Source organism: Helicoverpa zea, chromosome 8 (genome assembly GCF_022581195.2).
Source record: "Helicoverpa zea isolate HzStark_Cry1AcR chromosome 8, ilHelZeax1.1, whole genome shotgun sequence".
Lineage (NCBI taxonomy): Eukaryota > Metazoa > Arthropoda > Insecta > Lepidoptera > Noctuidae > Helicoverpa > Helicoverpa zea.
The window spans coordinates 9,375,554-9,403,552 of NC_061459.1; the positions used below are offsets into that span (position 1 = coordinate 9,375,554).

Here is a 27,999-nt window from a genome sequence, read left to right on the forward strand (position 1 = left end):
CATATAAATTTCTCGGTGACCCGGTTTGACTCCGCTCGAAAGCAATTTTTACGTTTGACTCGTTTGCTGCACTTTTAGCATGTTTTCCTATTGGACTCGTAAGGGGCAGATTAATGGAATGTATTTTTGAAAGAAGAAATACTTATAGTATTCAAATTAAAGATGAAGAACATATACTTAATTCGAACATATTCATTCACAAAACTCATTGTTGACGGCTACTATGACCTATTAAGGAAAACAAAAGAATAATAGCAATTCAAGTAACATACATATAATGGAGGAACTTTTTTCCGAGAAGGCTTATTCCGAGATAAGAAGCATCCATTCGGACTTAGCGGACACTGTGAGACGAGAGGGATTTACGGACGCTGATGAAAATGTCGAGGTAAAAGAAAAACTGATAGTTAACAGTAAAATGTCGGTATCTACAACGTAAATACGAAGTTTACCGAAAATATTGTTCAAAGCTATACTCATTTTATTAAGCTGAAGAGTTTTTCAGACCTAATGTCAGGAACGATATATTTTTTTATATTATATAACCCATTCATAGAGGACGGCTATAGGCGACTTTTGTCAGGTGCGCAGATTAGTTCTCACGTCACGCGGGTGAAAACGCAGGCGGAAGCTAAGCTAGTAACAAAATAAACAGTCCTACTGTAGGAAGGAAATAAAGCACACCATTTGTTAAGGAGTAAATTGAACTAGACGTGTGCTACTGTATTGGCTAAAGCAGTGGGTGGTCACGGTCGCGTGGAGCGTGACTGGCTATGAAACGTAATGTAATTTAATTTAACCCCTGATAAATCTGTTAAGGGTCGATGAAAAATTACAATAGTTTTGTTATTAAAGGTCAAGTCGGAAGATCCCAATATTAAGAATGACATGTGTAATACGGTTATTAAAGAAACTGCTTGGATTTCGAACTCGGAAGGGTTAGGGGGAGTGGAGATGAAATTGATAGACCTTTTCCCGGTAGTAAAGGCAACGAAAAATTTATTTTTATTTTTTATTAGCCTATGCTGTCCCACTGCTGGGCAAAGGCCTCCCCCAAAGCTTTCCACTTTTCTCTATCCATCGCTGCTTGAGGCCAGTCCGAGAGGAAGCTGTCCAAGTCTTCCCTCCAGCGTTTCCTTGGTCTTCCTCTCGGTCGCCTCCCATCCTCCGGGATCCACTTTGTGGTGACATTGGCCCACTTATCCGGGTGCATTCGACAGATGTGACCCGCCCAATCCCACTTAAACTTTGCAGACTTATTGCCCACAGCGAGTATGCCCGTCTTGGACCGGATAATGGTGTTGCGTATCCGGTCGCTAAGCCGTATGTTGAGCAGGCTACGCTCCATGCTTCTTTGGCATACTTTTAACCTGGACTTCTGCGATTCGGTCAAAGACCAAGTCTGAGCGCCGTAGATTAGGATGGGCAGAATACACATGTCGACTAGTTTTCGCTTCAGCGATAAAGGGAGCTCACCCTTCATAAGCGACTTCATGGACCAGTAGCTCTTCCAGGCGTTTTCGATCCGTCGATCGATTTCCTTGTCTTGCCTGTTTTCGAAGGACACTAACTGGCCCAAGTAGATGTATTCGTCGACATGTTGTATCTCTTGCCCATCTACCTCGACCCTACGTTTCGCGCTATTAGTCATTACTTTAGTCTTTGACTGGTTCATCATAAGCCCGACTTTGAGGCTGGCGGAGCTCAGCTCTTGGAGCATCTGTTGCAGCTGTTCCTTAAAAACCTCTTCGAGTGTGCTGGTAAAAACTTAAAAGTTAAAACGAAAAAAATGTGTAAGAGTAATTAGATCAATGTTAGATCGTTTCCCAAATAAATGGTTATTGAAATCAAAATATGATTTACGAGTTCAAAGTATCATCGCGTTCTATAGATTTCATAGTAAGTCATAAATTAAATAAATAAATCTAAACTCGAAAAAAAAAGCAAACTGAGATTAAATTGGAACACAATAGCTTCCTAACAAATATTTGTGAATGTGAAATGACGATGCCAGAGATAAGAAAAACGCCTAAAATTTTTATCTTGACGCTATCCCACTAAGATAAAACTCTCTTGTTGGTCATTCAAGATTTTTTAACGTTTAATTTTTTCATACGTTTTTAAGTTTGTTCCATATTACACCTATAAATGACGGATGGTTTTCCATCCTAGCATATTTCATTTAGCCGGCTAGAGTTATTATTTCAGAGTTACTATCACATTACAATGAAGACATCGACGAAAATGGCACAAATAAATCGGAGCCTGCCCTTCTGCTGGCGCCTGGTTTTATAAAAGCGTGAAGAACCGCGACTCTCGATAAATAATAACGTATACAAAAATATTGCATTCCAATCAACCGGCTTGGGCTTAACATTATAATTGGTTTGGTTTTTAAGTTACTGTTGGTAGTAATTATTTTAATGAAATGTCTAAAATAAGTTATTAAGGGATTACTCGTTAACAATAGCGAGGGCAATTTGACGCGTGCAGATTAACCGCAAGGACGACGGAGCGTCCGCGGAGGCTGCGTGCGGGCGGCGGACTGGCGCCACGCCACCCTCTGTTCAACAGTTTGCACCCTCTCCCACGAAAACGTCACCCCTATTTCCTGTAAAGCCTACAATCCGCCTGTATACTCGAAGATCTCACAAAATTTACTTCTTACGTATTGTATAACTAGGTTAGCAATATTCGAATATGCCAACAGGAATATGTATTAGTAATCTTTACATTAAAATTTTAATTGACGATAAAATTCGTCATATTGAGCAAAATTCGTCATATTGACGATAAGTCTTGGATGTGATTTGTGATATTGTAAAAAATATGTAAAATGGTGTAATTCAGGATATAAATAGTCCGATAACTTTAAAATAAATTATTGCTCAATGAATAAAAATTATTTATAAAAAATAACAAAATTGTTACAAAACTTTATTTTGACTTTGTTAAATCACCTACAGACATGTCCGAAATTGCTTCAATGGGATCAGTTACCTCTTGTAATCTATAATTTTTTTGAAAAAGTCTTATTCAGAAAAAAGGACAGCAAAAAGCATATGATTGATGATGATGGCTTTTAGCTCATTGCTAAGAAACAACAGTGAATATTAGGAAACCAGTTAATAAATACTGTAAAAATGCATAGCCCAATACAGCAATTAGGATAAAAGTATTTGGCGATGGTCTGTATTATTTCCAAAATTTTAAAATTATATCATCTTCTCATGGTTCAAAGTTTGAACAATCATAACTTTTTACAAAATACAGCTTTGTTTTTAAATTGAATAATCTGGACCAGCTCACAACCATTACTTTCATAGAATAGAATAGATTTATTAATTTATTCCAAATTCATGTCATTAAATTTTTTTAATATGATACTTATTGGACTAAAAAATTATATGGACACTTATGAATGTCAAGCAGAGCAAGCCAAGAAAGTGATGGTAGAAAGTTGTTACAATTTCAAGAAGTTTTTACTGATATTTATCTAATTATTAAAAATGATTAAATATTTATTATTTTTGGTATACTTAATAAGAAACAGTAAATTGTCTTGTGATATTTATTGTCAAGTCTATTAGCTTTTAATTTCTTTCAAAAACTATGACCATATGAGTAAAATGTAATGATATAGAAAAACATTAACTTGATTCTTGACTTGCATTAAAGCAGGTCAAATCTAAAACACTTTTCAAACAATTATCGTTTACTATTTAGGTACACTAGTATTTTTAGTTGATGGACAAATTCATAAAGTTATCAGAAGTAGGTATATAGGTAACTTTTTCTGAGGTTATTCAGTTGACAAGACAACATTCTTTAATATATGTACTAATACCATTTCATTCAGAATATAGGAGTTCTACACTTATTTCAGTTGTGCCAGGTCACATGCACAAATAAGGACCTCAATAATCGTTGAACCGTGAAGTTATCTCAGTGACTAGATACCGTTTCTTGTTACGGATACTTATCGAATGAGGCGCAAGGAAACTTTATAGACAGTTTCTTACACATAATTAAACTTCCGTATACTGTACTTACCGGCTATAATGCCATCCATCTGCTGCAAAGCAGCTTCAAGTAACTTTGAAGGATCAGATTCTGGCGAAGTCGGGTTATTATCGCCATCAACTTCTGTAGTTTTTCCCATTACACTTATGTTATTAGTTTTATAAACTTATAAAACTGTTACAATCGATTGAAAATACTTTTACAGATAGTTACTAAGAAGTTTATAAAATTATTGGAAAAGTTAACTTTTTGTCAACAAAACTTTGACTTGACATTTCTCTCTAGTTCTGTTTGACATGTCACGACCAACCTTTTTTTTTGCAATGGCATCAGTATATACAGCCTAATACGAATAAATTATGAGGCATCTACTGCGTGTCTATTAATTTATTTTATCGTTTAATAAGTTTCAATTATTGCAGCTAAATCGTACTTTTCGTTTTATTTTGATCGTGTTCAATAGAAAGTCCCCCCGAGGGACAACCCATGGTATACTGGCACTGCGAGCCATAAATTCTTCAAGATGATTAATCCCAAGATTTGTCGGCCAATTTCGTTGCCTTTGATGCAGAAGCCATTCAGCCAGGATGACGTGCTAAGCAAGCTCCTTGGTTAAAGACTAAAGTACTAAGTAGTGAGTAGCCTTATTAAAAATATAACTTGAAAAACTGGATCTGTGATGTCGATCTCCGTCTTGGGACTGAGTTGATTTAATCATTTATTTCATTTTATAGTTGCAAAGCAGAACATAACTGCAATGGCAGTGAAAATTTGGCTCTACAAATCTTTTGCATTTGTTCACATTCACAAATACGGATGCCGCCAATACCAATTTTATTAGGATATTAAACAACACGGTTGAAATTGGCTTGTAGTAAAGGCTCTTTTCACTATCTTTGTAGGTACTAGGTAGGTAATCAGGTTTTCTATCGCTAAAATAATACTCCTCTTTTATGTCATAGTTTATTAATATTTCATTAGACCCTTTACCAAATTATTATAAAGTAAATAAATAGATAATATAACATATTCGGTAGTAAGTACCATTTGTTTAAAGCCCTTAATCGTCACACAAAGACGACAAGAGCAATTTTTTATCAACTGCAAATAAACTTTTCTAAGAAAACAAGCATAACAGCCACATTAGATGTATATAAATGTATTCTTCTATACATATGTAAATAAATAACATTTGATTCGATTTCCCAGATTCTAATAGGTGTATATTTATAAATAACTGTCAATGTTTAAAATGCACACTTTTAAATAAAGTCTGACAATATTTATATAATGATAATATTATAATCAATATTAAACTATTGATCTAAGGCACAATCTGCTACAATTTGATATAGTAACTATCACTCATGATTCCAAACTGGTTTCTCGTAAGTAGTAACCCTATTTTATATTATTAGTACAGTTTGATATTATTTCTCTTAATATTGATATCATAAAGTAACAGAAAAATATCAACGACAAAATTCAATCTGCTTACAGTTACTAATTGCTTTCAACCATGTTAATTTTTCTATCTTATATTACATACATAACAACTTAAAATAAAATTATAATGTTGGTAAGCTGTGTTTTGGTATTAAGGTGAGGATCGCTACACTAAATATTCTGCTTTTATTATTACATATTAAATGGTGTATATTATAGTGTTCGTTTAAGATACAACCAAATCTAGTCAAAGTCGTTATTCTAAGTCACGCTGCTTTAGTTTCAAAGTAGGAAACAATTTTTTTTTCAATGAATGATAATGTTTCATTAGGAAAAAGTTCCCAAAATGTTACTTTTAAAAATACTGTTTGTATCTACACGATTGATGATATAATTTTAATTCAACAATATTCTAAAACAACTTCAAATACTTTTAAGTTTACAATTTGTATTACTACCACACAAAAAATAAAATATTTACTTCAAACCGCAACAATCAACAATGTTATTGCTGCATTGCAAATAAATCAATTAAGAACGCCACAACATGCAATTGAATTCCGTGGGTTCTATTATGATTTTTTAGCAATGCAAACATCCATGTAATAGATAGAAGTTAAATAAATACAACTACATCTTTAAACCTCTGCATTCTGAAAACATTTTATATTTAAGATCTGTTCTTAATTACACCTAGAATCTATAAAATATATTACTCTATTAAATATTAAAGGCAATATCTATCATTAGATATGGACGGATTAAGTAAAGGCGCCCAACGGGGGTTACCGATTAATAATATTAATAGCTCTTATAGACTAACCTACACTTGTATTAACACTAAATTGCGGCGCGACGGGACCAAAATATATATAATATAACATTCAAGTTCTACATAACCAACAATTGAAACAGCATAATATAAGAATCTCTATAAATAAATATGTGTTGCTCATTTCAGGTAACTCACTATGTCCATGCAACTCACGGACGGACTACCGCGTGCGCCGACTGCTAACCTAGTACCAATGCAATAACAAAACAAAATAAACTTCGTTGGTAAACATAATTTCAGTTCCATCTAAGTCAATTTAGTAAACTTATCAGGCAAGACCACAACCGATATTAAGTACTTAATAGCTAAAGGAATGTAAATCTCAGGTTAAAACAAAGAATGGAACGGATTCACCGATGTTATGAAATATGAATACGTTGTACAAGGTAAGTACCTAAAAATAAGATAATAACATCTACATTATATGAAACAAAATACGACGCCTATCTTCCTAATTGCGTTAGTGTGGATAGTCTAAAATATTTTATAGATTAAAATCGTTATCCTGATTACGAACAAGTATTTCAATAGGTAAAAGTTAAAAAGATAATTTTGTATTGATTGCTACAAAAAATGTTGATAAAATCGTTTACCACAAAGTTGAGCATTTTTCTTAAAATAAATTATTTACTTATTTTAATTAATCCATAAATAAGGAGCTTAAAACTCAACCACGATTAACCAATCTGCCTGCATGAAATTTGATATAATAATAAATAACGAATCTATATTAAACAGGCACCAATAAAAGCACTTGCAACTTTCTGTGGAGTATATCACCTATGTAATGTCTGTGAACTAATGTTATTATGCTTTTGTGCGAGTACAACACTCATCATGCTCCGTGCTTGAGCTTCATTGAGCAAGGTGTGCTAAGTATAGCCACTTGTTACATGCTGTATTCAATTTACAACATTTTTAAATAACTTTCCTACTTACTTTTTTCCAAATAAAACTCGAAACAGAAAGTGCTTTTTGACTACAATATAGTAGATTGACTTTTTAAGTACATAAAGAAATTTATAATTCTAAGAATGTATAATATGTATTTTAGAAAAAATAAATAATAACAACAAAATAATTTAACTTGTACATTAAGTATTAGTCGTGGACTTGCATCACATGCATTTTATAAAAGGAAAAATAAATAAAAACGGAATGTCGAATTTATAATTCCTGTCTGTACACAATCACAATAATTAAACCATCACGGATTATCATAGGCTTTGCCTTTCTATAACTTCTCAACAGCGAAATGTAAAAATATATATTAATTTGTACACTCTTCACCATAAGTTTTATTTTAATAAACATTTGTAAAATTCACTATCGCACCAAAATACTCTAAAATTGTTTTTAATCACGGTAATGTACAGTTAAGTACTTCAAGACAAAAATAAATATAAAATATTTAAAAGATAATTTGAGTATGTAGTTACTATTCCCCACCAAAGAATGAATAATTTCCAACAATCTCACAAACTGGAATGTATACGTCATAATTTGGAATGTCAGTAATTACAAATTACCACTGAACTTATTTAATAAGTCTTATTATAAATCAAATTTATTAGACATGACCTCGTATTTATTTAATTTTTAAATAACCATCTCATATCCCTTTTATTTAAGTACTAAAATATCCATATAAATATCTTCGCACATTTAACTACTTTAACCACTAAATATACCTTGACATAATTTGCACTTTAAAAATAAAAAATAGCTTCGGGGGGACGTTCAGCATATAGCATATTCGAAGCACTTCAACATACAGTGCCTGCATGAATTAGGAATGTAGTAACGCACGAAATAAGGCGAGAGAAACAATCAATTGTATCTAAGAACCATAAAAGTAAATAAGGTGAAGTATCTTCGAAGTGCTTACGGACTATGCACACATAGCATACGAAAAGTGCATCATCAAACCAAAAGTCAGTGATCGAACGGCCCCCCTGCAAACAGTCATTGATGGCTCTTGCTCAGCAGGTGGGAGTTGAACTCGTAAACATTGCAGCACTGCTCGCCGCAAATGTTGCATTTCCACGGGTTGGAGTCGCAGTGGCAGCCCTTGTGAAGGAAGTACAGTGTGGAGTCCGGGAAGGTTATAGAGCAAAACGTACATACGAGTGACGAAGGCAGCATGGCAGCGTCGCCGTGAGTCGATGTGATCACTCCGCCTTCTGACGGCGAAGCACGGGAGGCCTGTAAAAGAAATGCCGAACTTGATGATCACGTAATTGTACATCATTGAGAGAACCACGACTACTCTCCAAGCGAAACTTAAAAGATCAAGTTTATTCTTTATTATTCAACTCGACATAAACGTACGCTAGAGCCCCGAGCGCGTCCACGAGCAGAGATGCGCCGGCGCAAATCTTCTCTTAATAAACTTTTTAGCGGTGACACCTTGATCAGAGATGACAGACTCGAGGAAACACCGCGTTTATCGCCCCCATTAGTCTCGCCTTCCCGCATTTCGTTATTGCCCGATTCCTCTTGAGTGTTGGGTTCCTGAAACAATTAATGACCTCATCTATATTAAATCTTTCTTCACACCGTGTTTACAAATAATTGTAGTGACTTTTTTAACATAAAGTTATTATCAGGCCCATAGATTACTTATTACGGGAACTTACCTGTTTGATAGGTATCAGAGTGATGGACGGAGTAATATTGGTAGGTAGTCCAGCTGACAGGGAGCTGCTAGCGATGGCGCTGTCTCCAGATTGTGGTGAGCTGGGGCCTTCGCCGTTCATGCGGGACTCTATAAAACAGAATTTACCCGTCATTGACCCCTTCCTGATACAAAAGCCATAAATTGCTATTGTTTATTAACAGATGCTGTAACTTGTAACCACTTCTAACTTTCAAAATACGGATTTGACGCATTTGGTGCACTTCTCAACTTTTACACCATGCTCAAATGGTGCACTTCGCAACTGGTACACCTTGCAACTGGGTGAACTTCGCAAAATGGACATCTTCGATTTGATTTTTTATTTCTAATGTCAAGCTCTATCCTACAAAATACAACCAGTAAAAGCTATGAAGACAATACTTTTTCATAATCACCTGAGTTGCCTAAATGGTTTTGACCAGGAGAAAAAGTTTCGTTATTGTCGGCCATTGAAATCTCAACATGTGGGGTCAAATAATGCATTGGTGGTGTAGCATTGTCGACGGAACGGGCGCCATTGCTGTCGCCGCTGTCGGAGTAAGTAGCGGCCACGGACACAGACAGACTGGAACCTAATGCACCAAGGGCATTGATGGCACTGGGGTCCATTGTACCATCAGAGTACGCGGCGTTGGCAATTCCCGCAGCAAGGAGCGATACTGAAGAGTTGTTGCCTGGACCAGGGTTGTCCAAATCGATACCATGTCTGCAAATAAAACGTCGGTTGTAAAGGACACCATCATTAGGTACTTACATTTAAGGCACAATATTCTGATAAGCTATCTAAACAAATGAATCAGTAGCAAAGAAAATAATATTATAGTTAAACTAATCAGTAACGTCCCAGAACGATTCGCGATATGGAAACGTCACGTCTCTTCAAATAGTAAGTAAAGATATGAAATTACCTGTTGAAGAAATGAACCCTGAGGCTTTTCATGGTGGGAGCGCGATAACTACACAAGGGGCAAGTTTTAACGAGGTCATGCTGTCCAACGTGTTCGTTTTGGAAATGCGCGCGCATGGCAATTTGGCGCTGGAATCCTCTGTTGCAGATTGGGCAATGATACGGCAAGCTCTTGGTGTGAGTTGTGAAATGTTCTGCTAAGTGATCTTTTCTGAAGAATCTCTTTTGACAAACGCGGCATTCGTACGGCTTTACTCCAGTATGCCGCATTTTATGTCGGCGCATGTTGGCGCCATTTGAAAACTTCATGTTACACACGTCGCATTCAAACAGCTTTCTGTGAGGTCGGGGATCGGCATTTTGTGCAGCTGCCACATTGTTGTTGTCAGGGGAACATTGGGCCATGTGGGTGGTTAATGCTCGACTACTTAAAGTACTAAAGGTATTGCATGTGGTACATTTTAGCAATGTACCACCCCTTTTTGGAGTTTCTTTGCTATTCGTGGCCACCTGAAAACGTTAATAAAAATATAGACTTTATAATAATCTAAGTAAATTTTAATACATTCACATTTATTTTTTGAAAGTTGGGCTCGAGCGTTTCCTACAATAACTGCATTGTGTATTAACCGTCAAATCCGTAGCGGACCCCAATCGGGGTCTGAACATCAATGTCACCGTAAGCTCGGTTTAGACCCCAATTGGGGTCTGCGAATCAGTCATACACTTTCCTAATTATTTACGCTCATATTTATTTTCTTTCCAATCAAACCACATTTGTGAGTACTAAATAAAATAACTAAATAAATTTAAATTATTATTACGCATTCAAACCTTTCATATTTAGCATCCCGTTAGAAATATACCTTTTTAAAATCCAATCGTAATTACCGGGAATTCTGATCGAACTCGCCATGTTTGTTTACATTAGTTGTTTTTTTAAATTTGAAGACGCATAGACAAGATGGCGACGGTGATAGAAGTTTTGCATCGAATGATCCGATTCGTTAAAATAAAGAATCGATTTAATAATTTTATATTATTTGATATTATAATATTACTAAATTGCACTTTTGTATACTTACCATAATCTGAAAATAAATTAGAAAAAGTAAAATGACTTAATTTATTTTGAAAAAAATGCTAGAAAATCAGTGGTAGAAAATACGTTGTAGCCGGAATAAAAAAAATCTTCGGTTTTTAGGGTTTCTGAAGACGGCAAATGAAGACTTATTCTTCGGGTGTTTTATGTGCAGGATTCCTGTAGATCTGCCAAACTTAATGGCGATTCGTTACTTCCAACTTTTTAACTGAGCGGCAAAGCTATTTGACGAGAGCCGTAGTTAGGTGTAGTTATCGCAAAATTTTATGACGATTTTATTGTTTGAAGGGGCAAATAGTTCGCTGTTCATCGAAAGCTGGTCCAAGATGGAAAGATGGCCGCCGCCGACTTATTTTTAACCGACTTCCCAAAAAGCGGAGGTTCTCAATTCGACCGTTTTTTTTTGTATGTTTGTTACGCGATTACTCAGCCATTTATTTATCGATTTGATGATTCTTTTTTTGTTTGATAGCGTGTACTTCCGAGGCGGTCCCATTATCATTAGGTCAGGATCTGATGATGGAACCTTGAGAAATCGAGGGCGACTTTCGAAAGTTGCAGAAATACATAGGTTGAAATCTTATCACTCAGGTGTTTGCCTGGTAGCACTATTCAACAGTGAAGGCTTTGAGCTGACCTGATGATGGAGACCAGTGAAGGTCGAGGGAACTCGACAACTGAATATTTAAACTTTCTCGTGTTTGTGCTTATATTATTCGTATTTACGAGGCCTCTGCAACAGTGAAGGAGATGGAGACGAGAGAAGTACGGTTGTCGAGTTCCCTCGACCTTCTCTGGTCTCCATCATCAGGTCAGCTCCAAACCTTTACTGTCTCATAGTGTTATCAGATATACATCTGAGTGTCAAGTTATAACCTTATCTATGCTTACAATTTTCGAGAGCTGCCCTCGATTTCTCAAGGTTTCCATCATCAGATCCTGGACCTAATAACAAATATGGGGAATATACCCTTTCGACCAAAAACAAACATCCAAATTGAGAACCACCTCCTTTTTGGGATTCGGTTAAAAATATTTGGTGACTTTAAAATCAATCAATTATTATGTCTCTAACCGACCACGGGACTACAGAGTCCCGGATTTTTGGAAGGCGAACGTGGGGCCGAAGCCAACACGCTGAAGCCCTTTTGAGACAACTTTAATGAAATGGTGACACAAAACCGACGATTATCCCTGTATACACTATAGAAATGTACCCAAGGACAATGCCCGGTTCTGTGCTAAACTATTGCTAACTATGGATGAAAACTACTTGGGCTATTGTGATGGCATGCTAGTGGACTAGGAATGGGGAAACTACGGGAACTATGGCACCTGCCGATAACAATGTAATAAATACACGTAAAAATGGCAGGTGGAGACTCGCCAACTCACTTACTGGGCCCCCGGGAATCAGTCGCTAAATCGCAACAAGAGGGCAACAGGTACATGAGCGGCTGAAGGGTGAGGATACCTCGGCGGACTTTAAACGCAGATCACGCGCTCCCTGTGGGTCCAGCATCACCGGCCCACTCGCCACTTACCACGAGGCACCTACCCTCCGAGCGGGCTGCTAACCCTACTCTAGCGACTCCACTCTGACCGGCCGGTGAAGGCAAGCCAAGAGGCGGGAGACCTCTCCCCCGTCATGCTTCACTCCGGCAAGCCGGAGATGGGGGACAGTATACTCTCCCTGGAGCACTCGGATATATAGCCCCGCGGGGTCGCTACTCCCCGTCATCCGCCTCAGATGCCCTGCGGGGCAAATCAATCAATTATTATTATTGTTTCTCATCATCAAATAAGTACATACCTTTGGTAGTTACAAATTGCATTATATTTCAGAACACCCGCATACCCTCCGCCGAAACAAAAATGTTAGAATTGTTGAGAAATAATATAAGAATAAATTAAAATTCCGTAATAGGTAATAAAAATTCAATTAAAGTTAAAAATTATTACGAATGACGCAACACCAAAATAAATAATACATATAAAAATTTAATGCTAAAAACTTAAATATCTTTTTTCTTAACAACAAAAACAAATTGAACCTATAATTTAAAATTAATAAATAAAATTGAAATAAGTTGCTATTAAAAAATAGGTATATATAAAATTGGTATTCGATTATTTATAATAAATTTCCGATTTAGGTATCGAATGCACACCGCTGATTGAAAAAAAAAAATACTCCATTCCAAACTCTACTTGTCTGTGACTTGACTGATCTTGTAAATTGTTCATTTTTATTGTGTATTTTATGTGCTGATTTTTTAGTTATTGAACATAAATAAGTGCACGAAATGTATTGCAACGGATTGAAAATGTTATAAATATGACGTTTGTGTTGTGTTTGAGAAAGTGATGCGATTACTTATTGGTAAGTTTTCACCAAATTTGAAATGCCTAACTTTTCGATAGACTTAAAAACACCGTAATTATTATCTTTTTCTGAATTAACTGACCCCATTTGACCTTTGCACGTTGTTGTCAAATAAGTGAGCTCTAAAGTTATAGTTAAAATACTTCTGATCAGGCATTACGGACTTAGAATTCATGTGTTGAAAGTTAGTACAAATTTTTGACTTCCATGTCGCGATTCAAAATATCCCGCCGAATCAACGGTAAAGTCATATGTCAAAATCTTGTCGAGCAGAGGGGTTAAATATACCATAGACTTATATTAGGTCAACAGACTACAGCGTTTCGAAATCTATCCCAGAAGTCCAGAGAAAAACTGGTTTGACTTAAAATATTATGAGAAATATTATTCTTATGTACTCGTAACAATTCTACTCTCATTACTTAATTTTTTTTGTTGATAGGTATTTCAACTTATTGTCTGCCTAACATTCTTCCATACTAACTTGTATTGTAAAATTAAATTTGATTGGATTTGGCATAGAATAATACACTGAGATGAATGGTGTTATAGTTCGGCCATTCAGAGAATGCGTTCCTGACACGTCGCGATTGAACTGACGACGTAACTTTGCAATGGCGTTGCAGTTACGATAAAAATATTTTTGCTGGTTGTTTACCGTTTTAACAATTGAGGAGCATTAAAACAACATTATTATATCAATAATCAATGAATGTTATAATTTTGTGCCAAACTGAGTGTCAAATAACTTGGTAAACAATATTTTTCTAAATCTATACTGCGCTATTACAAGGTTATGTCAGCGGTTTATATTTTGTAGTGCTGTGCTAAAAATAACAGGCAAGTATCGTAATCTGTTCTTATACAGTTATAATATAAAATAATACGTTTTGATTTTCTTTTTAAGAATTGGAAAATAATGGACTATAAGACTTAATTATAACGTTTATGAAATATAAAAATAAAACTATGACCAAACCGCATTTTTATACTTAGATTAAAAATGGTAACCCCAAATGGCGTTATGGGCCGCCATTTTGTGACGCTAAAACAGTCGTCCGTTGTCGTTTCGTGCGCATAGACCACGTTTTTCAAGTGTTTTCGATCTGTTTTTATTTGATTACCCGGCTTTTGTTAGACCGAGATATCAGGATTGATTCTGTTATTGATAATAATATAATTATACATGTAGGCGAAGATGATGATGAAGACACCACCTCCTCAAGCAAATCGGAGTCTGATTAATATTCTGTTCGCACATTCAATTCAATGTACTTGTAACAAAGAATAAATAAAACAATTTTATTATATGAATATTACCTTTTTTTGGTTTCCACTTAAATAACTAAAATATAAAACAAATGATTCCGCCAATTTAAAACGAAAATAATCTTAAAATAATGCGGCGGTTCATTTTGAAGGAACGGTAACGAACTCAGTGTTATGTTGTGCCCATCACTAGTCGTGACTAACTGATAGGTGTCAGGAACGCATTCTCTGAACGGCCGAAGTATAAGTCTAAAGATCACAATAGTTCACAGCTATAAGTACTTAGCTATGATTAGTTACATATTATTTTCCTCATTTATTTTACATCAGAAATCTAAAGATAAGCAGATATTCATGTAATATTTTTTTTATCTTCAGGTTTGCCAGTAAGTACTTAATAAAAACTTTTTCTTGCAACTTATTTTTAAACTCACTTATCAATAACATGCCAGGAACTAATTAAATTAAAAAGATTCCAAAAAATTGTTGCATGTAACATTTTAGTTTAAGACTTAACATTTGGTGAAAGTCAATGTGCAAACTTGAACAGGAAAAAAGTGATAAATATTTAGGTCATCACATCAAAAGGTGCAAAAATCTCTATAAGTGAATCAGAAAGCACTTTCATCATTGACAGTTTCATAAAAATGACACTACTTTGAAACAAACAGAAAAGTTAGACTGCTGATAGCGTTTTGTTTTCAAGATAAAATTGGGATTTTATCTTGAAAACAAAATTGGCAAACTTAATTCATGTTAAGCAAGATCTAACCTTTTTTGGATGGCATTGGTGCAGGTGTGACACACTTTAATAATAAAGCAATATAAAAACATGAAAATAAATAATGTAAATAAGAAAGATAGTGTCTTAATGCACCTGTTTTACTAGCAACTGTCTTTAATCAAAATTAAAGACAATGGTCATTATGGTTAACTTGTCCATGACCATCAATAATTTCTTTGGTAAAACTGTCAATATATTATACAGTACAACTTTAAAATATTTTTATAAGTTAATCAGCGCGAGGCAGAAATACCTAATGGCTCTAATCAGAAAAAGCTATATGTTTTCATAACTTCATTACCTTGGAATTCAATACCTAATTAGTTAAAATGGGTTTATAATGCAATCCCATAATGATAATTAGCATAGCACTATGAGTAATGTCAATTGTTTTGAGAAATCCTACATGGGAAATAAATGTCCACTTGTTTTAAGTCAAGACAATAACATAAAATTGCTATGTGGACCCTTAACATTTAAGACCAATACCCCATAAACATTTTTTCAAGAAATACTGTTACTCTGTCCTACATAAACAGTGCAAAGAAATATTTAGAATGTTTGACATTTCATAGATACACTTTCCTAATTTTTGCTATTATTATTTAAAAATTGCAATAAAAATAAATAATAACAGGTGTAAAACTATGTACCTGTTTTTCTCCAACGGTACTATAGATATTCCCGAAACTAGTGTATATTTTAGTACGACACACTTTTAATCAGCAAACTAGGAAAACCAGACTAGTCTACAACTAAATTACAGTTAACAAATGAGCTTACTAACCGGTTCATTTTTGACTGCAGATAAATTCGGTGACACGGTGCCGGAGTCGGCCTCTGTTTCCCCTTTTGATGACATCACATTACCATGTAGAGGGCTTTCTGATCATCACTCTCCCGCCTTCCAAGACTACGAAAACATAAGCACGTCAAAACAAAAACGGATGGATTGTAAATATACATCTTCAATCACGTTATACACTAAACAATGTCCTAAAATGCTTTAAAACACAGAACAAGTTGTTTCTCGTAAGAATGGCGAGGTGACCCATTTACGAAAACATACGAATTATCTACTCACGTTATATTACTTTTTAACCACTATCTGTCGTATTTAATGTTTAATTCCATATTCCACGTATTGTATAACTAGTTAAGTCGCTAAAACACACGGTAATAAATCACAAACTCACGTTAGCTTGATACGTCGACAACCAGAACAGCGGTATTTTAGGGAGAGATCGCTATGTGGCCTAATTCAATGCTTGAGTTCGATGCACAAAATACGTGTTACGCGTATAACTGTAAATGCATAAATAAGTGGATCCCCGTTGAACTTGCGTTATTTTAGCTTTGATATGCAATGTATGTATTTACTAAGCTCTAAGAAGGAATTTCTTAATGAAATTAAAAACTTTTAACCAAAACCATTTTGATAAAAAACCGAACACCTGTAAAGTGTTTTTTTTTTCTTCACTTTGATTATTGAATGTGGCAACAATAAATACTTAATGACGTCATGAAATTTCCGATCTTTCCGATCATTTTTCATTTTTTTTGTATTCTTATCTAAAGAAATCCAAATAAAATAAATAAAAGAAAATAGAAACTAATGAAATCATGATCATGAACCATCATTGAGTTTATACAAAATTACGGCCGACTACCCGCTAAATCTTGTAACCATTTTTAAAAGATTTCCGTCCCACGGTTTTAAGTAATTGTTCTGCCCTATTCAAATATTATTGGTGCAAAATGATTTATGTTCCGTAGATCTTAATAAGCGTTTGAGCATGTGGACCTCGTCAATCGCTTAGTTTGATTTTTGTCACAAACAATGATGGACTCACAAAACGTGGAGTGCCAGTGCCATTGACATATAACTATAGGGACAGGAAATGTCACGAAAAAAACCTGCACACCTACAGTCTGCAGTAGTAACTAAAATGGCTGCCATTACTAGGGTTGTACCACTACCGGATTCAACAAATATCGAGAAGTACGTACGAGTCTTACTGGGTGCATAAAAATAACCTAGTATAAATAATTTCTTCGTCATAGAACTAACTATCACATTAACTTCACTGATACTAATAACCTCAACAACATCAACCAAATGGGAGGAGTCATTTCTTCACCTTTGAAAAAAAAAAAAACACAAGCAAAGTAATTATTTATTATTTCAAATAGCCCTATGAAAGTTCTTTCACGTCAGACTAGTTGCAGGGTGCCAAAGATTCGGTCTTATGAAGAAGAATCCGCAAGAAACGCCATAAGTAGATACTGTCTTAAAAAAAATACAATAATTTACAATCGTTTTCAAGCTATTCAACGACTCCTGGGGGCCTTCTTTGGGTGTCTGAAAAAAAGAATATTCCTTTAATAACGATTGAACGGAGAGATATACTGTACTAATAATGTAATTACATAGGATTTGTCTAACAAAAAAAAAAAAAAAAACTATCTTAAGACTTACCAAAAATAATGTGGGAACAGAGTTGTCACGTAATCTTAAGATATCCAGTGTTCTATTAAAACAACTATCTTCAAAGTGAAGCGAACAGACAAACCAATATTTATGTCTGGGACTAATATTTTCCTCACCAATAGCTTCTAACCATTTTGTCCTTAAATCATTTCGTATAGGAAACCTGCAAAAAATGTTTTTTTAATTAAAGAACATCAAAACTTGAACTTATCTATACTTTGATTATTTGTTTGGATTGCATAGGCTCCGAAACAAGTTGACCGATTTGAAAGCTACACTTTACCCGGTGGGCATAGGCTATTACTGTTCGGGTACGGAATTAGATCCATCGGAACGCGAGTAATACCGCGATGAAAAGATAGTACTTAAGTAAATAACAAAATAGAGATGTTCTATTCAACATAATACACAACTCTGAGGGCTCAGTGTCTTAGGAACAGTAACTTCTGTTGTTAAAATTAGTAAAAGCTGAATTATAAAAGTGGATATTATATCGATACAGTTATGACAACTGTACAGCACTATGCCAATATGATATGTTATTGTAAACAACATTTATTTCTAAATATAGCTTTTTATACAGAAATAAACTTAAATATTAGTACTTTCACCATCAATTCATGTTTCCGTAACATATTTTTTATCCAATGTGAATTAGTTTATGTAGAATCTAGCAAAAACTGGTTACTAACCTGTGTAAAGACAATCCAGCTTGATTTTTGTGCTTACTTGCACCACACTTCACGATACAACACGTAGGCATACTCGTTGATAAATTCACTATTGAAATAGTAAAGTCTTAAAAGTAAACACGAGTGATTTTCTATAAAATAGCAAAAATAAGTCACGAAGAGCACCTATTTGACAGCACAACTACCATGACATATGTACCAGATATGGCACGCACCTACAAACAGGAGGATATCAAAAATAAATGTCACCATTTCACGCAACCACAAAAATATTGTTGTCCCTGTTTTCAAATATAATTATCTGCTTAGAAAGAGTGAGAGAGAACTATGTTGCATAGTTTGTTTCATATTTCGCCCATATTTATATAACTATAGATACGTCAATAACAACACGGCGTCTCCTTATAATTCTAAGCTCGATGGCCAGTGCCAAAAAAAAACGTGACATCTGAAATGTCAATGTCATTATATAATCATTGTCACCTGTGTCAACTGTCAGTTTGACTGTCCTGACGAAACAGAAACAGACAGATCTCCAAACGAAACCCTTCTCCAATCCAATATTTTTTATCATTGTGAAATAGGTAGTGAAGTTATATTCTTCTTCTGCAATAAACAATTCCCTGTTAGAACAGTTTGGTGCCATTTGTAGGGTGATTATTTGGTATATCATAAACTAAGCAGTGAAGAAAGTATTATGTGTGGCACATAAGGGTAAACAATAATTACGTTTTTATAATGTGTTCTTCCACAATTTTATCATTTTTAAAACAATGGAGGCTTTGGATCAGGCCTTTCTTGATCGCACTTTATGTTGTATTAATTATTGTATTAGTACCAATACTCATAGCCCATTCAATAAACAATGGCTTTAAAAAGTCCGATCAAGGGGCTTTGGTAGGTGGAGGATTCGTTCTTCTCGCCGTGCCTATCTCCATATGGCAAATAACACAACATGTTGTTCATTATACAAAGCCAATACTACAAAAACATATTATAAGGTAAGTTATTTGATCTCCTTATCTCATGTATTTCAGAGACTGTTCATACAGCAAATTATCGAAATTATGCTAATGAACTTTACTATAACAATAATCTTGACAAAATACTTACATTACTAGAAATTTGCTTAATGATGAACTATCATCAAAGTAGTTAAATTATCAGCTTATGCTAGTGCATAAGCTGATAATTTAACTACTTGCAGCTTTGTTTGTCTTAATTTTCCTGTTGACTAATTATTATTTCAGAATTTTGTGGATGGTACCAATATATGCTTTAAATGCCTGGATAGGCTTGGAGTTTCCAGAACAATCAATTTATGTTGATTCTCTAAGAGAATGCTATGAAGCTTATGTAATTTACAACTTTATGAAGTATTTGTTGAACTATCTTAATGAAGATCATGATTTGGAGGCACTACTGGAAACAAAGCCACAGGTTTATCATATATTCCCATTATGTTGCCTCACTCCTTGGGAAATGGGAAGGTAAGACAACTATTATTCGTCCACATTATTGATTAATGTTCATTGATAATTTGTTTATTCAAGTGCTTGTCTGCAACTGCAACTTAACAGTCTTAAAAACAGATTGTATATGTATGTGTGCTGGTGGAATTACTTTCTATAGTAAAAAAATATGGACAGTTAGTTATCCTAAATCCAGCTAGCATAAAAATGAGGCATAGTACTCCAGGTTTGATGCAAGTTGATATAATGATATACTATTGTCAATAGAAATAATGGTATTTGATGCAATACAGTTTAAACATCACAACTTAAAAATGTGTAATTAATCACCATATAAGTTGTTGTTAGGTATTTTAGGCATTTAATGATATGACATCACATTGTCAAAGCGTTGCACAAATTATCAAAGTAGTTGTTATGAATTAACAACAAAATTGATAAAAATAATTCAGTGCATAAATACTTGATATTGAATGGTGTAATAAAAAAATTAATACATAATTTTTGTTTCAGTGAATTTGTTCATAACTGCAAACATGGAATTCTACAATATACAGTAGTCAGGCCCATCACAACAGTTATATCAATGATATGTGAACTCTGCGGCGTTTATGGCGAAAGTGACTTTAGCCCTAAAGTTGCCTTCCCATACATGATCGCCATCAATAACTTGTCACAATTTGTTGCGATGTACTGCCTTGTCTTGTTCTATAGAGCAAACAAAACTGAATTGAAACCTATGAAACCTATTGGCAAATTTTTGTGCATAAAAGCTGTGGTCTTCTTTTCATTTTTGTAAGTTTTGTATTAAATTTTCTTTATTTTTATTCTTATTCTATGAAAAAAGTTCTTAAATAATTTAAAAAAAAACTTATATTTTCAGCCAAGGAGTAATAATTAACATACTTGTCTACTGTGGCGTGATATCAACTATATTTGATATATCAGATTCTGATAAAATAAAGATAATGTCTTCAAAGTTGCAGGTAAGTTCCCACAACAATTTAAATATATGTATTCAACATTTCACAGAAATTTTATGACCAGTTGTCCTTGAATTCTTTCTTGTACAGATATACATATTCATAAAGTTCCTTCAATATGTATAGTTATCAAGTTCACTTTGCTAGTTATGATTTATTTTTACCCAACTGCTGTAGAAAAGGTGTCTCTTTGTTAGATTGAACATTTTTTTTACAGGACTTTTTGATATGCATAGAAATGTTCTTAGCAGCCATAGCCCACCACTACAGCTTCTCCTATAAGCCTTATGTGTCTCCACAAAACCCCTCACCGTCGTGCCTCGGATCTTTCCTCGCAATGTGGGATGTGTCTGATGTCAAGAGAGATATATCGGAGCACCTTGGAGTTGTTGGTATGTTGCTTCCAGATTCGTTGGTTAGAACCTCTTAAACGTAATATTGTTTCATCATCACACGTTTCGATACTAATGAGATACAGTGTAGACACGCCGCCGCCGTATCTTTAAAAATATAGAACCTTGAACTTCTCGAATAGCAGGTTTCTGACACTGTTATCGGTGGTTTATCTATTAATTTCCCCTAAAAAATGAATAGCCCGATTAAGCTGCTCAGAAACCGGCCTTAAGTGTATTAGTTTGGTAATCGAATTATTATATTTTCCTACAGGGAGCTCCTTTAGTCGAAGACTTAGAGGTAAATCGATGTACCACATGGCGCGTGGATATGACGAAAGTACAAGATTGATGAGCGAGCAACCGATCCCGTCTAGTTCAGCGCCGAATCTTTCTGTAGACATGGAACCTCCACCTGTGGAAGTTCGGCCGTCTGCGTACGGGTCTATAGATAACACGGTCACGGCCGTGTCGATGAACTCTGAAACCGAACCTTTACTCGACCTCGATAATAAAACTAAAGACGACCCTAAAGTATAAAAATGTGATACAAATAACATGCATAATATCTCAGTAACAATGTTGACTTAACAATTAGCTTGCTTGCTGAAGACAGTAAGATTGTTGTTTGAATGATAAAGGCGTAATACATTCCCAATAAAAAAGTAATAGCTTTAATTTTGCAAAACAACAAAATGCATTGCTTTAAAATATGATTGACAATTATAGAATAAGGAACATTGAAAGCGATTCTCATTGTGAGTGTATTACGCAACTAAGATGTTGGTGTTAATGAGAAATTGAAGGTAGTAGCTTGGTGCTACTGGAATATTACTTTGTAATATGTAATTTGTTCGAATTCATCACAAATATATTCTTTGAAAAAATATAGGATGATATGACAATAGAGTAATAGGTTGTACATTCCTAGTTTTACAACCAAGTGTTTGTAAGAGCATCCTGAAACTGTTTTTTTTTGTTGTTTATTTTATGATCTGCGAATATATCTTATAATAGAATTAACTACGAATAATAATATTAGTATAAATTGTGATATTTACGTTAATCTGTAATTGTAACTATACGTTAAGTTTTAGAAATAAAACCTTTGTTTAGTATAACATGTTGTTCTTACTTTCATACAACAGTCTAATATGTACAGTGCATCAAGGTACTACAAACTGTCAAATTTCTTTAATAGATGTTCAACTTTATGTCTTAAGTGTAGGGTTCAATGTTGATTGGGAATATATTACAGACAGGAGTAGCTTGATGTGCTGGCGAATGTACTATGGTTTGAGCTCTGTGTGCTATCTTAGGAGCACTTTTAATAAAATTGGTGGATATTGTTACTAGAAAAAAATTGGGAGAAAGAAAAGTGATATTTTGAAATGATAAAAATATATTATTATTTTACTATTTTAATTGTATTTTAAAAACACAATAATCACAAATAGTCTTTATTATTATGAATAAATGAATAAATCAATGCATATTTGATATTGAATTTATGTGGACATGGAATGTAAGAATAAGTTAAATATTAATATAATTAGATAATATTCTGAGCAATAAGTGAAAATTTTAGAGATTATGTGAAATATACAGGTAACGCTTAAAGGTATAAATTAATAAAGATAGCCTACTTTGAAAAGTAGACATATTTAAAAATGTGGATATCTAGCTTTGCTATAAATGAAGCTATGAAAGTTAATACTTATTTACTCGTAATGTGCCGTTCTAGTCTGCATATCTGAAATTAACCATTTGCGAAGTCCGCGTAAATGCAGAATCACGTTCCAAAGTGTCAGATAGAATAAGAAACTTTTTACTAAAAGTCTGACTTTTAAACACAGAAAAGAAAAAAAAAAGTGCAGCGCTCTAGATGTTGCAGCTATGTTTATTTTGCCGGTGATTTCATTAAGTTACGGGCCAGCGAAAAATTTCCTGTCGCGATGGAAAATTATACCACCAAGATTCAGGGCGTCAGCTCAAGGTTGCGAGAAGTGTTCTAGATCAAGTTTAAAATGAAGGTAGATGTTACTAAACAAGAAAGAGCACTATCTGGTCATACTGAGGCAATGAGGAAGTGCTCGGCCTCACCTCTATCTATACTGAAACCAAGAGACGTGAACCTGTGATGAAAACTGCAAGCAGTGGAATAAGGGCAGGAGGATGATAAGAATGGTAGAACGAAAAAGTACAAAACAAAACGTCGATATACACTTGCTCTGAAGATGTGCAGAAAATTGGTACGTAGATAATGGTACCAAGACTCATGTCTCTAACAGGGAAGGTCTTTAGACCGAACCATGCTGTTACTGCGTTGTTTATGAGACTGCAGTTCCTGCAAATGGAGAAACGGTCTGTGATATTTCAAACCAATGATTATGAAAAAAAAAACTAAAATTAAAAGATTAACACTGAGTGATTAAGTCGAGATCTCGGCTTGTGGATTTACGGCTAAAGATTGGAGTATCAATTAAGGAAAAGCACATAGCAATTAATTGATAGAACAGAAAGTGTGAAGAAAAACGAATGAAGAGTTAATTCCACGTTAAATCATTTGCATCATGTCATACAATGAAATCTTCAATGCAGCCCCTGTCAAAATCATCGATTCCGTAATCGGTTTTGAACTAATCATTTAAACTTGAGCATACATCCATCCAAGGTAAACGAGCAAGAGACAAGAATGAACACGCATCAGTGCTTCATGCATGGTACTGTAGTTATTTTGTTTGAAATTTGAATGTTGTGCAACTGTGGCTTTTGTGTTGTCTGCCGAACTTCAGATTTGCAGACTAAATTAGTCAAAAATGTACTTCTTATAATTATTCAAATAAGCTAATATTCAAAAAGCCTCATAAAATTCTTAAAAATAATAATAGGTAGTGCCATTAATTTAAAATTCATTCCTTATATTGTTATATATCACACTTCGTTGATATGCAATCCAATTCCAATAAGTACACTTATTTTTCAGTCTGTGCTTTTGATTCAATCCTTGTCCTGCAGAAATTTTCTAAAGCGCTCAGTCCAGCCTTGAGGCTGTTCATTTCCATTTTATTCCATAGAGATCCCATGATGAGGTAGTAGAAGCCAATGCCAGTGATAAATAATTTTAGAATGTCGTAAATAACATTGTTTGGCCAATAACCAACAGTGCCAATTAGGAACATCAGTATTAGTCCACCACAAGTTAAATACAGAGTTGTAGCTTTTGATATGTTGGCCATTGCCTCTTCACAAACTTTAATGGCTTGTGTTGCAGTCTCATCGAAACAGTCGTCAGTACTGTTTTCTTTCTGCAATGATTTGTCGGCCGGTTTTACATGCAACTGTACAGAAACTGCATTGTGATCCGAATATGAAAAATCTTTGCCAGGCACTTTGTCTGGTAATGGATGGCCGAAATGGATGACTTCAGCCTGTAAATAAAAATAAACATTAAAATAACCCAATGTATGCTAGAGCGCAGATATACGCGAGACACAACTGATTTTCTATTGTTTATAATTAGTGGCGTACAAGCAGTTAGATAAGCTTTTGTTGTCAAGAAAAGTATACCCTTAGAATAAAGAAGAACATACCTCCCAAGCAGGATTTAGTTTGTACAAAATATGATCAATCCGTTTTCCTTCAGGAGCGATCTTGGCTGTCTTAGGATCTGTGTAGCTATTATTTGCAGTTTCACTGGTTCCCATAGTATTTGGGTTTGCCGGGTCCTTCAATAATGGATACTTGTCGTAAGGATCCACAAGTGGTGGAAGCTGGGTAATAATCCTGAAAAATCACATATTATTAAAATCTACAGACTGTACTGATTCTGTGATGTTCTTCTTTTAAAAAATGTGAAATATTTGACTATCGATGTTCAATTGTTTTTGTTATTCAACTTAAACAAGAAAGATGGATACTGCGAAAATTTGAGTAATTTTTGAATATGTTCCGACTGAGTTCCGACGCGGAAGTAAACGGCAGAAACAGCCCGCAATATCAATGCTGCATTTGAAGAGGTGTCTGCTAATGAACGCACCGTGCGATTTTGGATTAAACGCTTTCGTGGTGGAAACTTCGACTTGAAGAACGAGCCACGAGGAAGACCGCCTGACAGGTGATTAACGAGGAATTCAGAGAGACGGTGAACGCCGATCCTAGTCAAACTACCCAGATACCCAGCCGAACACCGAATAATGTTGAAAAAATTAGCCACGACTCATGAATCGACCTTCACCGTTATTGCTCCATGACAACGCGACACCTCATACAGCAAGAGAAACCGTTTTAACTTTTCAGGAACTGCAGTTGGAAACTATTCGTCTTCCTCCATATTCGCCAGACCTTGCTCTAACGGACGACTATTTTTTTTGTGATTTGGACAATTATCTGCGTGACAAGAAGTTTTCTTCCCAGGAGGCAGAACAAAATTCTTTCACACAGTTTGTGCAGTCTAGATCCTCAGAGTTCTATCGTAAAGGCATAAATGACCTTCCTATTAGATGGCCGCAATGTATAGATAATAATGGCAACTACCTATATTGATTAAATAAGTTTGTTAAAAATTTTAAAAAATTACAATTTAGATTTTCAGTACAAATCTGCAATTTCATACTTTAACCCCTATTATAACAGCCAAAAAAATTTTTACTTGAAGGATAAATCTCCAGGTGCTGCATTTAGGTCTCCTGCAAGTATAGATATGTCCGCAGGTGCAGTTGTCAAGTTAACAAATCCAGCCGTTGTGTAGGATTGTAACACTCTGTGTGCCAAATATATATCATCCACATGATATTCTGCATGGAGCTGCAAAATTAAAAATACATATTATTTATTAAAATCTTTCAATGTGTTTTTATTAGATGAGAAATATGAAGAAAAGAAAGTGAAGATGCCATAAGAAAGGTTGGTCAAGTAACATAATGGTAGACGTGATCGTATTAGCAAAGTGTTCAGGGTTCCTTGTCAAATCAAAGCCAATCTCTCAAAGATTGATGATTTTATTTTGAAAATAATATGCAAGTTCCATAGAAGGTGTGTAAGGGAGGAACTAGTAACATTCTTAGTCCCCCACACGCTAACTATAACTTTCTATGGAGATATTGCAATTTTGTTCTTCCCACAATACAATATCTGATTTATGCTATATTTTATTACTTTTTACTCATGGCATCCAACTATGTTGTTTACAGAAATAGTACATTAGTTACAGCAGCGAAGTGTAATAAAACCAAGTTATATGTAGTGAATCTAACCAGAAAAATATTACAATGGAAAACTAAGACTTTATCAGTGAAACCAATCATACAATACCCAGTTGAAACACAATTATTGATTTTGAGATAAGTATGTCAGATAACTTGCTCAACTCATCAATTTTATCTTACTCATCTATTTGTTTTTGTTGATAAGGCACTACAATATAAAAAGTAAGCTGAATGCGATGATACAGAAAAACACTAAATTGCTTTCAAAGAAACTAGAGAACTACTCACATGTGTGCAGTACACATTAATTAGTCTGTTACCATACTTTATACGGCAAAGACCAATGCCTTTACCTCCAAACCAGTCTCCATGGTGTATCTTATGAATGTAGCCGTTCAAGGGCCACTGGTGAAAGAAGACATCTTGGATCAACCATTTCGAGAATACACACAAACCTGACCCAAGTACACCACTGAAACAGAAACAAATAATATTAAACATTTAACTGCATTAAAAGAATTAGTTACCATCATCAAATAAGTAAAATACTCCATTCATAGAAAATACCCAATGTGCCTATCTATGATCATCATTCTATTCTGGAAACAGAGAATATGTAATTCAAACTGTTTATTGAATTTAGCTCATAAAAATTGCAAGTGTGACTTGCTATCCATTATTACCTGTAAAAGTAGTGTGAATACGGAAAATTGATTTTTAAGCTATCTTTCAAATACAAATAATCTTTTTCACTCCAAACTTCTTGCAAACATACTATATTATGAGAGCTCTCCTGTAAATATTTAGCTATTGCTTCAAAACGTTCATGTCGATTTTTTGACACCACTGGTATTCCCCTGTAACAATATAAACAGAAATGATTAGGAAAGAAAATATTAATGCCCGCGACTAATGGGCACGGCTCGGGTTCGATTCCCGGCTCAAGCCGAAATTGCATTGTTTCATTCAAGAAACTTTTACAAAGCAGCCCAGAGTCTGCTAGTTGGAGAGCACCATAGAGGAAAGTAATATATCGGAGAGCACGTAAATGTCTCTCTCAGGATTATTCCAAAAAGTTAGTCTAAATAATATCAGCAAGTACTTACCAACAATTAAGAGTAAAGACGTTCAAAGTAAATTCCATATTAAGTACTTTATATTGTTACTTTCAAAAACACATTTATTACTTACTACTTAAATTATAACTTGATTTAATTTCAGTAGCACAATATAATAGTGTGTACTGTGTATCAAACTTTTATCAAATGATTTACAAAACCGACTGGTCTTTTTGAGCAGCTGTCTGACGTTTTGTTTTGAACTTTTGACA

General features: G+C 34.6%; 4 protein-coding genes and 2 long non-coding RNA genes across 7 annotated transcripts in view; 2 read left to right on the top strand and 4 right to left on the bottom strand.

Moving 5' to 3' along the window:
- LOC124632444 (liprin-beta-2) overlaps positions 1-4,307 on the bottom strand; it is a 34,424-nt gene extending 30,117 nt beyond the window's left edge. Inside the window, exon 1 of the mRNA XM_047167294.1 lies at positions 4,054-4,307. Coding sequence (XP_047023250.1) covers positions 4,054-4,162 — 109 coding nt within the window. The 5' untranslated portion in view covers positions 4,163-4,307. The remainder of the gene's footprint in view (positions 1-4,053) is intronic.
- A 668-nt stretch (positions 4,308-4,975) lies between these two features.
- On the bottom strand, positions 4,976-16,345 carry LOC124632328 (zinc finger protein ztf-16). 2 transcript variants are annotated; one of them, XM_047167129.1, is made up of 6 exons: positions 16,220-16,345; positions 9,893-10,401; positions 9,380-9,690; positions 8,944-9,071; positions 8,714-8,818; positions 4,976-8,509 (listed from the first exon to the last, which is right to left on the bottom strand). In XM_047167129.1, the coding sequence occupies exons 1-6, from the start codon at positions 16,292-16,294 to the stop codon at positions 8,270-8,272; spliced, it is 1,368 nt and encodes a 455-aa protein (XP_047023085.1). In that variant the 5' UTR covers positions 16,295-16,345; the 3' UTR covers positions 4,976-8,269. The 2 variants fall into 2 exon arrangements, with proteins under 2 accessions (XP_047023085.1, XP_047023084.1); XM_047167128.1 differs by having other exon boundaries at positions 8,636-8,818.
- On the top strand, positions 6,558-16,960 carry LOC124632329. The gene is made up of 2 exons (XR_006984609.1): positions 6,558-6,690; positions 16,240-16,960. It is a non-coding gene; the product is annotated as an uncharacterized LOC124632329 (long non-coding RNA).
- A 695-nt stretch (positions 16,961-17,655) lies between these two features.
- LOC124632481 lies at positions 17,656-17,972 on the bottom strand. Its single transcript, XR_006984632.1, has 2 exons — positions 17,912-17,972; positions 17,656-17,794 (listed from the first exon to the last, which is right to left on the bottom strand). It is a non-coding gene; the product is annotated as an uncharacterized LOC124632481 (long non-coding RNA).
- Positions 17,973-19,119: 1,147 nt separating this feature from the next.
- Positions 19,120-22,583, top strand: LOC124632825 (transmembrane protein 184C). Its single transcript, XM_047167799.1, has 6 exons — positions 19,120-19,616; positions 19,866-20,105; positions 20,601-20,882; positions 20,971-21,073; positions 21,288-21,462; positions 21,737-22,583. Exons 1-6 carry the CDS (start codon positions 19,354-19,356, stop codon positions 22,000-22,002), a joined length of 1,329 nt encoding a protein of 442 aa, XP_047023755.1. The 5' UTR covers positions 19,120-19,353; the 3' UTR covers positions 22,003-22,583.
- Positions 22,584-22,870: 287 nt separating this feature from the next.
- On the bottom strand, positions 22,871-27,998 carry LOC124632823 (putative neutral sphingomyelinase). The gene is made up of 6 exons (XM_047167795.1): positions 27,776-27,998; positions 27,353-27,526; positions 26,958-27,141; positions 26,114-26,268; positions 25,056-25,248; positions 22,871-24,893 (listed from the first exon to the last, which is right to left on the bottom strand). Exons 1-6 carry the CDS (start codon positions 27,811-27,813, stop codon positions 24,438-24,440), a joined length of 1,200 nt encoding a protein of 399 aa, XP_047023751.1. The 5' UTR covers positions 27,814-27,998; the 3' UTR covers positions 22,871-24,437.
- Between the last annotated feature and the right edge of the window lies 1 nt (position 27,999).